The 16887-nt window shown below is 43.5% G+C and overlaps 1 protein-coding gene across 3 annotated transcripts in view; it reads left to right on the top strand.

Annotated features, from left to right (window-relative positions):
* The first annotated feature begins 1385 nt into the window (after positions 1 to 1385).
* PURB (purine rich element binding protein B) overlaps positions 1386 to 16887 on the top strand; it is a 52640-nt gene continuing 37138 nt past the window's right edge. For 2 of the 3 annotated variants that reach the window (XR_015869453.1, XR_015869454.1), the window contains exon 1: positions 1386 to 4227. Coding sequence is in view for 1 of the 3 variants with exons in the window: in XM_088443288.1 (XP_088299414.1) it covers positions 1614 to 2603 (990 nt within the window). In the remaining 2 variants the exon portion in view is untranslated. Of the gene's footprint in view, positions 8647 to 16887 lie in introns of those variants that run through there. The other variant, XM_088443288.1, reaches the window with a different exon arrangement.

Here is a 16887-nt window from a genome sequence, read left to right on the forward strand (position 1 = left end):
TATCGTATTCTCACTTATGAATATCTCAAGATCGAGGAACTCCACTTTCTCTTGGCTAGTGTGGGTCGTAAATTTCAGGTTCCGATTGTTCTTTTCCATATGTCCTATGAATTCCTGTGAGGATGAATGCATGCCCTTCCAGATGAATATAATATCATCAATATACCTCCACAATAGGACGAGGTTCTCACCGAAGCTATGCCCACTTCATATATACTCCTCTTCCCACTTCCCCATGAAGAGATTGGCATAGCTCGGTACGACCCTCGATCCCATGGCGATACCTGTTGTTTGTAGGTAGAAGCTATTATTGAACCAAACATAGTTATGGTGTATTATAAAGTGAATAACTGCCAGGATGAAATCCATGTCTGTCTTTTTTTGCAAATAGTGTCTGGTGCCATCAAGTCCTTGTGTATGGTCAATAATTCTATATAGTGACGTGACGTCACTGGTTGCTATCCAGTAATCTGGTTGCCAGTTTATTGTTTGAAGAATGTTGAGTATGTCTGTAGTGTCCCTAATATATGATGGAAGTGATTTTACCAGATCTTGTAGGAATGTGTCTGCATATTGTGAAAGGTTCGCTGTCAATTAGTTTATCCCCGAGATTATTGGGCATCCCGGTAGGTTTGTCCCGTCTTTGTACAATTTGGGAATATGGTACAAAACGTGTAGTATCGGATGTTCATTCTGTAGATATGTGAATTCTTGTTTTGTGAGTATCCCAGTGGCAAGTCCGTGCCTGAGTAATACGTCCAATTCCACTTTGTATTGTGTAGTAGGATCACCTTTTAGTATACAATATGTATTGCTATCCCCTAGTATAATTATGACCTTTCTATATTTTTGGTTTTATCTAGCACCACAAACCCTCCCCTCCCCTCCCTTATCTGCTGGTTTTACCACTATGTTCTCATTCTTTTCCAATTCCCTTAAGGCTTTAAATTCCTTATGCTGCTTTGAATGAGACTGACTCTTTAGGAATAAGTAATCCATGCTACAAGGACAAGATGACATGCACAGACAGAGGGACTCTGGAGCAGGGAACTCCCAGGTTGCCCTGTTTTTGGACATTCCCCTTTCTCCTCCCCCCACAAAATTTTGCATCATGTAAATATCACCAAAATGAACAGACTGAGAGGGAATAAGTTATTTTATCTGTTCTTTTTAAGAGGGGAGTATGAGGCGAATTTTAGGGCTTTAGTGAATTTCCTGGTACATTCCTGGTATACTGAAAAGGGTGTCAGCTGTGACAGGGTGAATGGATATCTCTCTATACGCTATGTTGATCCATTTATTTTTTTTGGAACTTGTCATATACCCACAGTCAAAATGGCGCCGGCAGCTTCAGGGCCAGGTTCCCGCAGTCCGTCGTAGCTGCGCAGGACGCCAACAGGAAGAGGCGGAGAGGTTGAAGCTGAGGCAGAGAGAACGAGAGGGAAGAAGAGGGGCGAGCAGTGCGGAGGAGGGTGAGGAGTGGCAGAGAGCGGGTAACTGAGAGACGGGCAGCCCGCGGGGAGAAGGAGGAGGGAGTCCCGGGGCCAGGGACAGACGGAAGTCTAGAGGAGTCAGTGCAGGTGGCGGCTGTGAGTGCGGAGGAGGAGAAGAAGATGGCGGACGGGGACAGCGGGAGCGAGAGAGGGGGCAGCAGCGGAGGAGGCGGGGGCCCCGGCGGCGGCGGCTTCCAGCAGCACATGTCCCGGGACCAGGAGACCCAGGAGCTGGCCTCTAAGCGGCTGGACATCCAGAACAAGCGCTTCTACCTGGACGTCAAGCAGAACGCCAAGGGCCGCTTCATCAAGATCGCAGAGGTCGGAGCCGGGGGGTCCAAGAGCCGGCTGACTCTCTCCATGGCCGTGGCCGCCGAGTTTCGCGATTACCTGGGCGACTTCATCGAGCACTACGCCCAGCTGGGTCCCAGCAGCCCCGAGCAGATCGCACAGTCCTCGGGCGAGGATGGGGCCGGAGCCGGGGGGCCCCGCAGGGCCCTGAAGAGTGAGTTCCTGGTCCGAGAGAACCGCAAGTATTACCTGGACCTGAAGGAGAACCAGCGAGGCCGCTTCCTGCGCATCCGCCAGACCATCAACCGTGGCCCGGGTTTCAGTGGCGGAGCCGGAGGGGGAGCGGGGCTGCAGAGCGGTCAGACCATCGCCCTACCTGCCCAGGGCCTCATCGAGTTTCGTGACGCCTTGGCCAAGCTCATCGATGATTACGGCGGGGAGGATGACGAGCTGGGCGCAGGTCTGGGCCCTGGAGGAGGTGGCGGAGCGACCGGCGGCATGTACGGAGAGCTCCCGGAGGGCACGTCCATCACCGTGGATTCCAAGCGATTCTTTTTCGATGTGGGTTGCAACAAGTACGGGGTGTTCCTGCGGGTGAGTGAGGTGAAGCCCAGCTACCGCAACTCCATCACTGTGCCCCTCAAGGCCTGGGGCAAGTTTGGGGGCGCCTTCTGCCGCTATGCGGAGGAGATGAAGGAGATCCAGGAGAGGCAGCGAGACAAGCTGTACGACCGCCGGGGACCCGGGGAGAGAAGCGGTGGCCTAGGCTCCGGTGGTGGAGGAGAAGACTCTGAGACAGAAGATGTGGACGACGATTGAGCAGAGAGTGAGGGGGGCAGAGGAGAAAGCGGGGGGAGGTCAGTAACACACACATACACAGTTATCACACTGGGCGGCCTAGGGCTCTCCTGCTGCCAGGGAACTACAACTCTCAGCATGACCTGTTAGCGGCTGCCGTGGAGCTACTCTGCGGGTATGCTGAGACTTGTACCTCCATGGCAGCTGAAAAGCCGCAGGTTACCCCAGTCTGACTTAGAGTAGCAGATTTGGGGTGTCAGGGACTTCGTTGGGGTCTAGCAGGGAATCCAGGTGGGCAAAATAGTTATGAACCATAGTTAAACTGGGGGACGAAGGGAGACCAGGAGGCCTCTGTCCTCTGGTTTTAGGCAGAGCAATGTTACAAAAACTACATTCAGGACTTGTTCGCACATTATTCCTTTTTGGAAAATTTGTCAAAAATACCACATGCCCTAGCTGCGTTTTTAGTGTGTGTGAACCAGTCCTAAATGTTGCTATAGGAGATACTTGCACTGTGGCGATGTTTCATTAAAAGGAAAAAGCTTGGGTAGGGGGGGGGGTATAAAACACCTTCTGATTATTATTTTTTTATGCAATTCATGGGTTTTAAGTCTAGTTTGTCTCTTGAGCTAGTTCCCTCATCATAAAGCGTGCACCCTGCAAATAAATACACAGTTGTTGGCTTTCAGCCACTCTGTCCTCCAATATATTTCCGTTTACTAAATTGGTGCTAATTTCATCATCTGGAGTCAGGGTCCAACTGGCAATTTATTTACGGCTAGTGAATCTATTATTGACACTGGCTCTAGAGTATGGTTGGTTGGATTGTGGCTCAAGCACCATTTAGACCTGACTACCCTACCTTCCCTACAGATACAGTATAGAGAGGCCTGCATTGTGTTATATTGGTGCTAGGTGATCTATCAGATGCTACTCAACAAAGCAAAGCTAACATGTCTTTCTACTATCCTTGGTGGTACGAGCAGGCGGAGAGCTTGGGAAGCCAGCATGAGTAGGTTTTTAAAAATGACCACCTTCCCCTATTTCCAGATGTATGTGGTGTTTGCATACTCAAGTCTCAATAGCTTTATCTTAATACATTTATTTCAACATTCAGCTGAAAGATGTTGGGTTCAGGCTGGGGTAGAATCAAGTAAATGAGAGCTAGTTATGAAACACACCCCTTTCTTCCTTGCCTCTCTCACCACCATTTCAGTTTGCTTCTGTTTTTAAGGAGCCTACAGTGATGCCCTTCCCCAAGGAGAAAAGACCAGCAGTTCTGTTCCCACCATGCTCTGCAAACGCCTAACAAGTCCATTAATTCCTAAAGCACAAGGAAAACTTGTTGGATTTCTTGCAGACTGCTGTAATATCCGCAGTATCTGGTGGCAGAACCAGCCACCGTTCCAATCAGGACTGAATTCTGATCCTGCCAATGCAATCATAGAGGATAATTTCTGACTGCCATAAATCACCTTTCTTTTAATACCAGCACTATCGACACATGGATAACAAAAGATCTTCAGAATGGGGAACGTTTTGAAAACCTACATTTATGAGCAAACCATACAACCTGAAGTCTGTGAAATCTCCCAATTAAACCCTTCCACTGAGGAAGTGAAAAAGACAAAAAAAAAAGAAAATTGTAAGTTCATGCAAACAGACAATTGTCAAATAAGATAAGCTCAGGACCATGATTATTCTCTTACAGGCTTTTTTTACTACTAAAAAAAACCTGCATTCAATTCTCAGTACCTCGGAGGGTAATGGTGCCTCCACAATGTTCTTGGCGAATGCCAGGAAGAAGCTATCCAGGTGGTGAATAGTCCACAGCAGTACGATAAATGGGGAGAAGAGCACGTTGCCCGTTACCATCCGGGCATATATTCAGTTATAGAGTGAACTTACTGTGTAGAAGATGGTCTCTTCCCCTAGTAAAGATGATGGGGGCTCCTGTATGTAGCTCTCAAACGAATTTTAATATGAATTCTTTACAAATGGTTTTAACTATACTGCATTGCTCCCTTGCTTATACGTTTTGACAAGAAATAAACCTTTTGAGAACAGAGGTGCATGGATTTCCAGATTTTCCTCTGTCCCCAAATAGTTGAAATCTATAGTATTTTTATTTTCTTTTGTGCGTACATGTAGTTTTAAATGCGATTATCATGAACTCCCTACTAGTTTTCATGTTGGTGTGCAGTTATTGTCATGACCATCTCCCACGCCTCTACAATATGGTAATAGAGTACAAAAAATCTTTATTGTAAAGGCTTCTGGAAATGTTCAGTTGATTTGCAGCTTGCAGTATTTCATGCATAGAGGTAATTTTATATCTTCACGTGAGCTGCCTTTATTTTCTTTACACCACATCATGAGTTATTGGGTATGTTTATTAATGTATTCATGTACTGACTTAATGGTTTGATCTGGTCACTGCCAAAAGGGCCTCGGCTGCTGTAGACCGCTCTGGCAGTGGTAGGAGAATGTTACGGTTTATAGAAAGATCTAGAAGGGCAGAATCTGTCACTAAATGTGACGTGTAATGAAATGCAGAGCATTGCGTTACAGGTGGCAGGTTGCAGACCTGTCGCCTACACAGCAGAGGCAAACGTCTTCTGGGCTCAACCTATACTCAGTCTACTGTTTCAATAGAGACTAATGACATCACCGAAGTATGAGGTACTTTATGTTCCAGTGATGTCGCTGCTTCTTAATTAATTAATTGACTGAATATTGATGCAGCCCGCAAAATGGCCGCCGACACTGTGTGTACAAGATGGGTCTGCTGTGAATTCAAGGATGAGATACGCTGCTGTATTAATTTTCCAGCAACTAGGCTTATCGCAGCTTGTTTATCATGTCATCTAATTGTTGCAAACTTTTTTTTTTTTTTTTTTAAACTGTATGGGAGCAATAGTATTTCTTGATGTTTTAATCACATCAGTATATTGTACTGTATTTTTGTACCTGCAAGGCAGCTGTATAGTGTGTCCTGCTGTATCAGTCTTATGTGGATTTTCCTTCTTCCTGTTACTAGTAGCAGGCTTCATGCTTCATCCACAGCTAGAACAGCGAATTACAGCCCATGCAGGGTTTGTAGAAAATCCTCTGACATTTTTTTGTCAGTTGCACATAAAATGCAAGAGGAGGCTTGCTCCAAAGCTATATTCATATTTGCACCCAGTGTAAACCAATCATGGGCATATATATATCACACACGCTCAATGAGCTGCCAGTTGTCCTGTGTATCCTCTACCTACTGGGGAGGTTTGTAAAAGATTGCCCAGACCTCCCTCCTCTCGCTCACTCTGAATTCACTGGTTTACTAATAAGAGAAATAAGCTATCAAGTATGGCAATTGTTTAGAAAGGTGAATCCCCCCCCACAATTTCAATATTAGATTACAGTCTCAAACCCTACTAAGCATTGCATTGTAAGAGTGCAGAGTTGTTCATGGGACAATTAAAGGGTTTTAACTTCATTTGCAGACATCTTGCATTACATAAAGACACTTCAGGCATAACCTGATCTGTCCTTGTCTCATGCACCCACGTTTAATTACTCAACAATTTAGTTAGGAGGACAACTGACGCGGCCGATGTTGTCTAAAACTATTATTAGTTTTGTTTTTTACCTACAAAATTGCAGTGCATTCAGAAAGAATGACTTTCTAACCCTTTACTGCCATATGGCATTTTAGCGCAATATAGACCATTGTCAGCTAATGGGATAATTGAGCCACGAGCAATATTGATCTTGAAATACTAACATTTTCTCATAAGAATAGAGCAAATGTTTTTATGTAGTAGATGACTGCTACTAGTAATACTGGTCGCTTCCAGTAATCTTTTACGTTCATTTGAGAACTACAGGGCGTTTAGTTGCCGTAGCCTTGGCTACTTTCTCTGCTAGACTCATTGTCATATGCAGCTTGTCCATAATATCAAACACCTGTATAAAATGTGCAGATCCTTGCCTGTAAATGTTGTATAACCTCTTAAATCAATATCTGTATAGTAATATACAGGTGGGGGTGAATATCTGAATATGTTTTACAGATGGTTCTATACCCCCCTAGTAATATTTCTTCTTGCTCTGACAGTCTATAAACTACCACAGCCTGCTGCCCCCTGCTGGTGATTGTGTCAGCTACATTGTCTTCTGGGGACCTGTTCCAATTAACATTTCCAGAGTCTACTCGTTAGGGAACTCTTGCAAATACTCCGCATTAACTGGAAATAGATGAACATGTAAAACTGACAAGACTTTAGAAATCCTCTATTACTCCATTGAATGTAATAGGGAAGCAAACCCCGTTTAACAAAACATCCTATGCTGTGTGTTTTTTGGCTAAATAGGTGTTAAAGCTGCATTAAAATCAGATTAAATTGTTGCAGCTCAAACCTGCATAGTGACCTACAGACCGTGCTGCGGAGCACAAACGCTGTGTGTTAATCTACACATCCCCAAGCATTGTATAAAGAAAGGTTTTAGAATGTAGATTTTTGCAGACAGGGAAATAAAGTATATTGTGCATGTGTAGGAAAATGTTTCAGCGTTGCACAATTAACAGTTGAATTGCAATGGGGTCAGCAATTCAGTCCACATTGGTATTGATGAATGAACATGCAAATTGACCTTATGACTATAGGAGTACCCTGTTTTACTTATGTTTGGTGACATGCGGTATAATATATTTGAAGATGCAGTTATTATACCCAGTGTGTCATCTCCCATCACCACGATTGCATAGGGCTGCCATTTTTCATCCAAAGACCTGTATATAACCAGCCCCCACAGTTTAGAACTGTTGTGCTGCTTTGATGATTGTGGTCCTATTTTGGAGCTGTGGTTTGAATGCTGCAGCAGAAATGATCCTGGTTGCCATATTTACCCCCCCCCCCTTCCCCTGTGAAGGGAACCCAACCTCCTGTCTGTAGTTCAGATACACTAATGCTATTTGAGGAGGTACTTGTCTGTAATTCGAATTCTCACTTTGTTACTTGAGGAGCCTTAGTGTGTAAAGCGGACTGAATCTCAGTATGCTGGAAACCAGAAATATTTTATGTCTCGCATTAAAACAGGGACATTTTGAGTTACACATTTCTAAGGATTACAAATATTCTTTGTGCAATTACAGCACAGACCCCTGTGGCTGTTTAGCAAGCCATTCCTTAAATCCTACTGTAAATCCAGAATTGTATGGCACATTTACTTTAACGTAGAGAAGTGGCAGATGCATTATGTGGTTAAGTGGAAAGCACAGATTAATATTGACTATTGCACTGGCTCAAACCAAGTGGAGACATGTTAGTAGCACATGTAGGGGGTGACCCTTGTACCCAAGGTGTGCTAATAGGTTGAGCACAGAGAGTTTAGAACTACCCTATTAAGATTATAAAAAGCATTTCTGCTGTAGGCATTTAATCTACATTTCTTCAAATGCATTTAGCTCACTAATAAAAAGAATTATATTGAAAGAAAAAAAGTATATTTTTTGTTTCTGTTTAAAAGCACTTTAAATAGTAAAACAGCTCAATGCGCTGTTCCATTAGTGACTACAAGTGGAATATATCCGTATGTCTTCCCCGTGAGGTTAGACGATTGGTAGTTATTCCTCAGACCCTCCCATTCAGCCTGCTGCTCACAGCTTCAGCCTTTTCCCCAATGCTCCTCAGGGCAGCCAGGCCAGGTTTTCCCAGTAACCAGTTGTACCATTCCTCTCCTATGGACTTGTTCGGCTATTGTAAAAACTGGTCTGGGTGAGACTTCCCCATGAGGAGGTGGCTGAGAGTGTTCTGTCCCTATTGTGATTCCCTGATAAAGAAGCCAGTGCTACAGGCTGGACATGAGTTTTGGATTTACCACTAGCTTTACAAAGCAGGGGGGAATTTTAACCATTTAAGAGAACAAGCAATTTTAAAAGCATAAAGTTCAGAACTCATGCTTGTCAGCACTCCTTACAATAACAGAATTTTGCAAATTGAGTTTTACAATCTATATATTTAAAAAATTGTATGTTTGTAACAAATAAAGTATGCGGAAAGTGAATGAAACCATATCCATTTGTGTCCAGTGGTTTGTGTATTGCACGTGATGTCAAACGTTAACGCTGAAGTCACATTGTAGGGTGTATAGCTGGCTGCTCTTCCATCAGTGCGTTTTACGGATTGTCACACTTGTGGGTTACGGGGGAGTGTTAAGGGCTTGACAAATCCCGGGGGCCAGGTCGCCATGGCTTCCAGATTCTGCTGCCTGGCTACTAGATTTTGCAGTGAGGGAGCAAGCAGATCCTCATCAGCTCCAGTGGAGATTCGTGCCTGTAGTATTGCGGTGTTCCTATCATGCACAGGAGTGCATGTGCTGAGTGTTGCCTGCGGTAACTGCTGTGCCTCTGTCCTTCCCGGCCTCCACTGACGACTCCTCCATCCTGGCCTGCTCTGATCCCTGCTGTCTGTCCCAGTCTACGCTGATCCTCATTGTACGTCCCGGCTGTCTGTCTCCTATCTCTGGCTGCATAGAGCTGTTGGGTAGTAGGGTCTATGCGTGGCCAGGGATTGCAGAGTGGCTTCAGAGGGATAGTGGTGTGACCACGAGGGGAGGGGGGGGTTTTGTTATACTTTCTGGCACCATTATTTTATGTGAAATGTGGTCTGTTATTACTGGAGGATGGGGGGTGGAGCAGGGGAGCTGTGCAGAGCAGTGAAGGGGCCTCCATTTTACTATATCCATTCAACTGTGACCATTTTGTGGACTAGTATAGTGTGTATAACTGTTGCATAAAAGAGCTGTGCTCCTCACTCGCTCCTGTAACTTTTTTGGGGGGAGGGTGGTCTGGCTCTTACACTTTCATCCTGGCTGCTAGATTTTAGAAATATTTGTCAAGCCCTGCCTTAAAAGCCAACATCTAGAAGAACCATGTATAATCAATGCAATGCGTCCTGGGGCTGCAGTCTTCATCCTGGTGCTGATAAACCAGTACAATGGGACATTTACATAGTGCTGTCACTAACACCTCTATCTGTGGCAATTGTGGCTGTTAAGATGATGAAAGAAGTGTGACTGGTTGAATGTTACTTTGCCAAGACTATTTCTTAACGCTCTACCCGTTCCAACTGGCACATTTGCAGAGAGAACTCCAACTCTGAATTGGCACTAGCGCGGTTGCCTTTCAGTTTGCTCCCAGCCACCATTTATGCTTACATGGGTACGTTACTTCTTTAGCCAATAAGTAAATATTTTAACACCTCCCTGAAGGGCTACAGCACTTTTATGAAATATATACTCTGCAGTGCTATGAAACAACATTAAAAAGGAAAACAACTATATACACAATAATCATAAAGTCAGGCCTTGGGCTCTACATGCTTGTCTACTTTCTACTGGCTTAAAGCTACCTCTGGCAAGCAGTGGTTAAGCTCCATGTCACCCAGCTATTGGCAAATATATCTCCCCCCATCTCCATGGGGATATGACCTTTAAGCTTTGTAACGTCTCATCATACTTTGCTGGGGCTTTGACCTTGAGCAACAAAGGTGCATAATCACCCATGGTAAGAGTGGAGAGGGGTGGATCCGCTGGGAATTAATTTCTATTAATGTCTGTTTTAGTGGTTTCCACTCTGGACTCGGTGGCACATCTGCTTGATGCGCACTAGCCACCTTAGCACCTCTCCCTTGTACTTGCAGAGTGCATGAAATCACCTGGAGCAGAGATATATCTGTGACATTTCTGGTAGGATTAGTGTTCCTTGGGTGGCTGTAGCTCTTTCCAGGTGTGTGTGTATATACGTATATAATCACACATAACCCTTATTTCACGCTAAGGGTAATTCAAGCAGCACCTCAAAGCAGGACCCCTGTCAGCAGGGACCTAACAAATAATACACAGATACAATAAAGAACCCTAATCAACAATGAAAACAATAAATTTGAATACAATTTTAACAGTCCATAGCTTTATATGAAATGATGATTGTTCCAATTTAGGAAGAGTCAAAGCAGTCCAGGAAATTATTCATTAAACTTTTTCTTCATAAGATGTGAAGGAACTGTTACGATGGGAGGGAATGTCACACCACAATGTCACCCAAGAAAGAAGGCCGATGGGCCTAATTAGAAACTAAAGCTGAGCATCCACTATACAGTTATCTGTCCAATCTGGCTGGTTGGAATGAAAACCTGGTAATGTATTGGAGCAAATGACAACCATATGGTCTTAAAAATTGAAAAAAGGACAAAAAAAAATTGTTCAAATTTGTTACATTCCTGTGTTTTAACTAATTTGTCTGAGTTAACATTTTTGACTGTTTTCCAGTTTTTGTGAGCAAATGGACGATTGTCATTTGCTCCCATACATTGCCAGGTTTTCATTCCAACCAGCCAGAAGATATCTGACAGAAACTTGTATAGTGGATGCCCAGCTTTAGACAAGAATTTATCTTTTGTTTTTATTAAATGGACCTCCATTAGAGAGTAGTAACTGTCTGTTGATTAGTGCCCTCGGGTTCTTTATTGTGTGTGTATAGATGTATATAATATATATATATAGATATATATATACACACACACAATAATACCTTATCACTGCATGGCTACATTTATACTTGGAGAACATGTCACCAGCCTTCTTCCTGATGGGGGAGTCCCACGTGGTTTATCATTTAGTTTGTTTCAACATGGTTCTGCAAATTGGCTGATATTACATTTTAATAATGGCTCCCGTTAATGACCGGGCAACATGGGTCATTTTTACTTTAGATCCTATGTAGGCTATTAGGTGACACGCATGCTGCGATTGTGAATCTGTTGTCTAATAGATTCCTGGAGATATTGTATGTAGGAAGAGTAAATAAAAGGGGAGTAGAAAATGAGGGGGGGTAGATGGGAAGATGGAGAGGAGCAGAAAAGGAGGGGGTGGTTGGTAGTGTAAGGAAGGGAGAGAAGATAGGAGAGGGAGGGAAAACCCAGGCAGCGCTGGAAACAACAGCTAATTAGGAATATAATGAGAATAAAAAGGCACATATAGCTAGTCTAACAGGATAAATACACAATACACACATGCTAAGGCGAAAACACAGGAAAAGATTGTGCAGTCATGTAGAAGAGGGCAAATGGATATGAAGGGATGAATGTTTACGCTACCGAGTGTGAATATGTACATATGGACAAACTGCATACATAACATAACTGCTTTTGCTTTGTATTGTACACTGTTGGAATTTCCAGAGGTTACTAGCACTAGAAGGGAAAGATACTCCCCTACTGTACCATCCACACCAGTATTATTACAGAGGAGGCATGTCTCGTGCTCTAATAAAGGAAAAGCATATGTTGTCATCTCCAGATATATACCCCAAGTGTATTAAAATAATTCATGGTAGCGCTGGCAGTGCCATTAACCAAACCTGTTAATGTCGGCGGCCAGGTATAATTCCAGATTATAAGTAAATGATACATGCCACTCCACTACACAAAGAAATGCAACAATGTAGCATCTGTTACTTACATAGCACTATATGTTTAGGGCAGGCCTGGCCCATCTGTGGCTGTTCAGCTGTTGCTCGCAGACATATCAGGTTTGCCCTGCAGGACAGCCGATGTCGATATGTATTGCAGCTATATCGGTGCAACTGCTGCTGTGTGCGGGTGACCTGCTAACTCCCCATTCACTGGCTGCAGGAACCGCTGACGCTGACATCACAAATGGGTAGGCAAATTTCAATGGCGGCCAGTTGTGACGTCTGGCCAGACATCTAGAGCGGATGATTGGTAAGTGTGTATAGCTTAGCAAATAGGTCAGCGCGACGGCTGGTTAGTCGTCTTTTAAGTGTGTTCCCAGCATTAGCTTACCATACAACTGTCCAGAATTCAGTGGGACAGTTAAGATTTGAGGGGACTCCAGCCATCTTGTAATTTGGATGTTCGTCCAGATTAGCGGGGGGGTTGGAAGGTAACCCATGGCCACAGCAAACGCAAGCAAGTAGCTGTGGCCTCCAGTGCTTGTAGAAATACAAATGATGATCACTATGACCTGGCTATGTCCACCAGTGTGCTTCAGTACCACCCCAAATACAAACTCCCAAAATTTGGGAGGTGTGTGTTAATGTAGGTACTGAAGCCTCACTCAGCAAGTGGTGTGTTTTTTAAGATTAAGTGCACTCTATAGCATTACATTAAATTCAGAGACATTCAATGGCAAATTCAGATTGGATACTCCTTGAGGCTAGGTAACAATCAAACCCAATTGCTATATTTACATTCAGTCCAATGATCGACAGCTTTCACCAATGGACTTTAAGCGGTAACAGAAATAAATGCTAAATCAGGCTTGTTTAGCATTTATTTCTGTTGGTGCTTTAAGTTTAACGGTCAGAGCCACTGATTATTGGCAGCGTTGACAAGACACTGAAAAGTAGATCTAACGCCCAAATGTCACTCACTTTCAGCGGACACACATAAAGGCAAATATTAGTGAAGGTGAAGAATGTTCTGTAAATTCCTCCTATCTTATTCTGACTGACAGTCTTGCTTCTGGATAGTCCAGCGGGAACCGTAATTCCCAACCACTCCTGCCAATGCAAGTCACTGCTTTTTCTGATTCATTTCTTCCCACAATGTATAAATCCAGAAAGAAGCAGGCTTCACGCCAATTGTTTCTTGAATCAAGACATGGTCATTACAGATATTTTATTGAAGCATAACAGGCATACAGGCGACATCTTAAAAGAAGCAGACATCTCGGGACTGAAAAAAATTCCTTCAAAATGTAAAATAAAACGTGGGAATCAGAAAGAAGAATACCAGAATGGTGATAAAATGTCAATAGGAACAGAGAAAAGGTACCTTAGATTTATAGGAATATATGTAATAGCCAGCAGGCATCTGCCTAGATTTAAAGAAAATATTCTTTCTGCACTTGAAAAAGGCAATTTTTTTTTTGCAGCCGCAAAATGTCTGCTTCTTTTAAGTTGTCACCTTGTATTTCTGTTCTGCGTCAATGAAATAGCTGTAATGAGAATGTTTAGACTCAAGAATCTATTGCTGTGTTGCCTTGCTCTTTACTGAATTTACGGACCTGTTTTGCAGATGTACCCCCCAACCGGAAGGGATGCTTAGACTGGGAGACTCCACACCCCTGCACATTATTATTATTTTTTTACTTGTACCCACAATTATTATTATTACATTTTATTTATAGGGCGCCACAAGTGGTCCCCAGCGCCGTAGATACAGTAAAGGGTACAGAGAACATTACAATACAGTAACCAATATATAAACAGAACACAACAATTAGCAACACAATTCCCCATGCATAGTACAGCTCTGAAGGTGAAGGCTGTCATAGAAGTGCTAGAGAAGAAGGCTGTGAGACAGTGGGGAAGAGGACCCTGCTCCTAGGAGCTTACAATCTAGGGGAGACAGACAGATGACACGAGGAATGAGTGTGTAGAGGGGGACCTGAGTGCAGGAAGTAAGCAAGAGATGGCTGAGGCAGGAGGGACAGAGACCTGGTAGCATGGTTATGTGGTGGAAGTGTATGCTTTGGTGAACAGGTGGGTTTTCAGTGCACATTTGAAGCTCTGCAAGGTCGGGGAGAGCCTGATCAAGCGAGGAAGCTCATTCCAGTGGAGGGGGGCTGCACGGGCGGTGTCCCAATTGGTAGCTTTTTATAATCAGAGGGCTGGATTAATGCGTCTCAACCTCCCGGATACCCTACCGATGATAGCTCTCTGAGGCACCAACCTTGTCCGACAAAGTGGTATAATCATAATAGACACGGGTGAGTGGTGATCTACTGCCAGATTTAGCCCTTTTCAGGATAGATGGAGCTTGAAGACAACCGGCTGCTCCTTTTCGTAATGGCCAACCACCTAAGCGTGACGTCCCGTCACTGAAGTAGTAATAGTGAGTGATTGCCGTACTTGGAGGTAATGATGCTCTGTAGAACTTTTTGGTGAAAAAAAGACTCCATGGTAGTCATAGCAGCTTCACAATACATATACGTTTCCGCTATAGATGTGCGGGTTCGGTTTTATTCTGTTCTTATCACGAAGTTCGGATTTCTCTTATTGGCTATCCAAAACACGTGACAGTGGATAGCCAATATGATGCCGTTTTTTTGAGATCCGAACATATCCGAGTAAAAGCAAACCACATATTTCTAGTCTCAACATTATTTGTAAATGAAATTATACATCAGTGCCACAAGGCATTTAAAAATAAAGTGGGCGTTGTTCCAAATGAGACAGTCTTCCAAGTGCACCTATTAACAGTGCCTAGTACTCCACTCTCTTCACACATATGATTATTGTTAAGACTTAAGAAAATATTAAGTAAAACAAACACACACAAAAAGGGAAGACTAGATCTACTGGTCCTGTAGGTTCTTTTTACTATCAATTTCAATGTTTAAAAAGCAACTTTAAAATAACAGGTACATTTATAAATATTCATACACATGTACACTGATCAGCCATAACATTAAACCACCTGCCTAATATTGTGAAGGTGCCCCTCGTGGTGCCGAAACAGCTCTGACCTCTCGAGGCATGGACTCCACGAGACCTCTGAAGGTGTCCTGTGGTATCTGGCACCAAGACGTTAGCAGCAGATCCTTTGAGTCCTGTAAGTTGCGAGGTGGGGCCATCCCACAAATGCTTGATCGGATTGAGATCTAGGGAATGTGGAGGCCATGTTAACACCTTGAACTCTTTGTCATGTTCCTCAAACCATTCCTGAACAATTTTTGCAGTGTGGCATCCTGCTGAAAGAGACCACTGCCATCAGGGAATACTGTTGCCATGAAGGGCTGTACTTGGTCTGCAGCAATGTTTGGGTAGGTGCTAAGTGTCAAAGTAACATCACACTGCCAGCTTGCCTCCTTCCCATAATGCATCCTGGTGTCATCTCTTCCCAAGGTAAACGACGCACATGCACCCAGCCGTCCACACGATGTAACAAAGAAAACGTGATTAATCAGACCAGGCCACCTTCTTCCAGTACTCCATGGTCCAGCTTTGACACTCACATTTCCATTGTCATTGCTTTTGGGGATGGATGGGGTCAACACGGGCACTCTGACCAGTCTGTGGCTATGCAGCAAGCTGCAATGCACAGTGTGTTCTGACACCTATCATAACTTTTTCAGCAACTTGTGCTACAGTAGCTCTTTTGTGGGATCGGATCATCAATGACCCTTGGGCGCCCATGACCCTGTCGCTGGTTCACCGTTTGTGCTTCCTTGGGCTACTTTTGATAGGTCCTAACCACTGCAGACTGGGAACACTCTTCAGGACCTGCCGTTTTGGAGATGCTCTGACCCAGGGGAAGAGCAGATGCATTATGGGAAGAAGACAAGCTGGCAAAGGCAGTGTGATGTTTAATTGACCCAGTCGTCTAGCTATCACAATGTGGCCCTTGTCAAAGTCACTTAGATCTTAATGGTTTTCTTAGGGGAGGGAAATGAAATTGGGATGTCCAGCACATCAGTTGTGATAAACACGCATTGCGTGATGCATGATCCCGCCCCTTTCTCACTTGTCCCGGTTCCCTAATATAAAAAGTTGACTTTGAGAGTTATGTTACATGCAGAACTGGCCTCCACAAGATCAGTATACTTACTGTATTTTCTGAACTTTTATATGCTGATAATATTCTGATGATGTGATTGGACAAAGGTTACTGCATAGTCCTAATAAACAATAATAATAGAGACCCAAGGCACAACTGTCACTATGGCTGCCACCCGTGAACTGAGGACCACCAAATCCTCAATAAAATCAAATTGCAGAAACGGAATAACGGGTCTAGGAGCACTAGTCAAACGTAAAGCAATATGTTACAGATAATCAACCAATGCAATATAATACATGGATAATACGTAGTCCATATTAATCTGTAGTCCATATATCCCGCTGAGATTTCACTTCAATTCTTGGTCGTCCGTCTTTCTTCTCCTTTATATTATGTGATCATAAATAAAAGAAGAAAGGAACAATCCATAGTGTAATATATATATATATATATATATATATATATATATGACTGATGTGATGAAAATTATTTTAATAGAATTGAAGCGTTGACTTAGACTTGCAGAGCATCCGTGTCTTTATTTGTTTCATTAACTGTGTGAGTGCCGCCTAAACGTTACTATATTTGTTACCTATTCTGAGGAAGGCACCGAACACTGTTGGATTTTATACAGATAGTAGTGCCGAGTACTACAAGTAGGTAATGTATTCCCAGAGAATCAAAATAGAAAACTCTTCCTTATAGTGCAGAAAGGTAGCGTACCATAC

This window comes from Taudactylus pleione, unplaced genomic scaffold (genome assembly GCF_031769625.1).
Source record: "Taudactylus pleione unplaced genomic scaffold, aTauple2 ptg000329l, whole genome shotgun sequence".
Taxonomy (NCBI): Eukaryota; Metazoa; Chordata; class Amphibia; order Anura; family Myobatrachidae; genus Taudactylus; species Taudactylus pleione.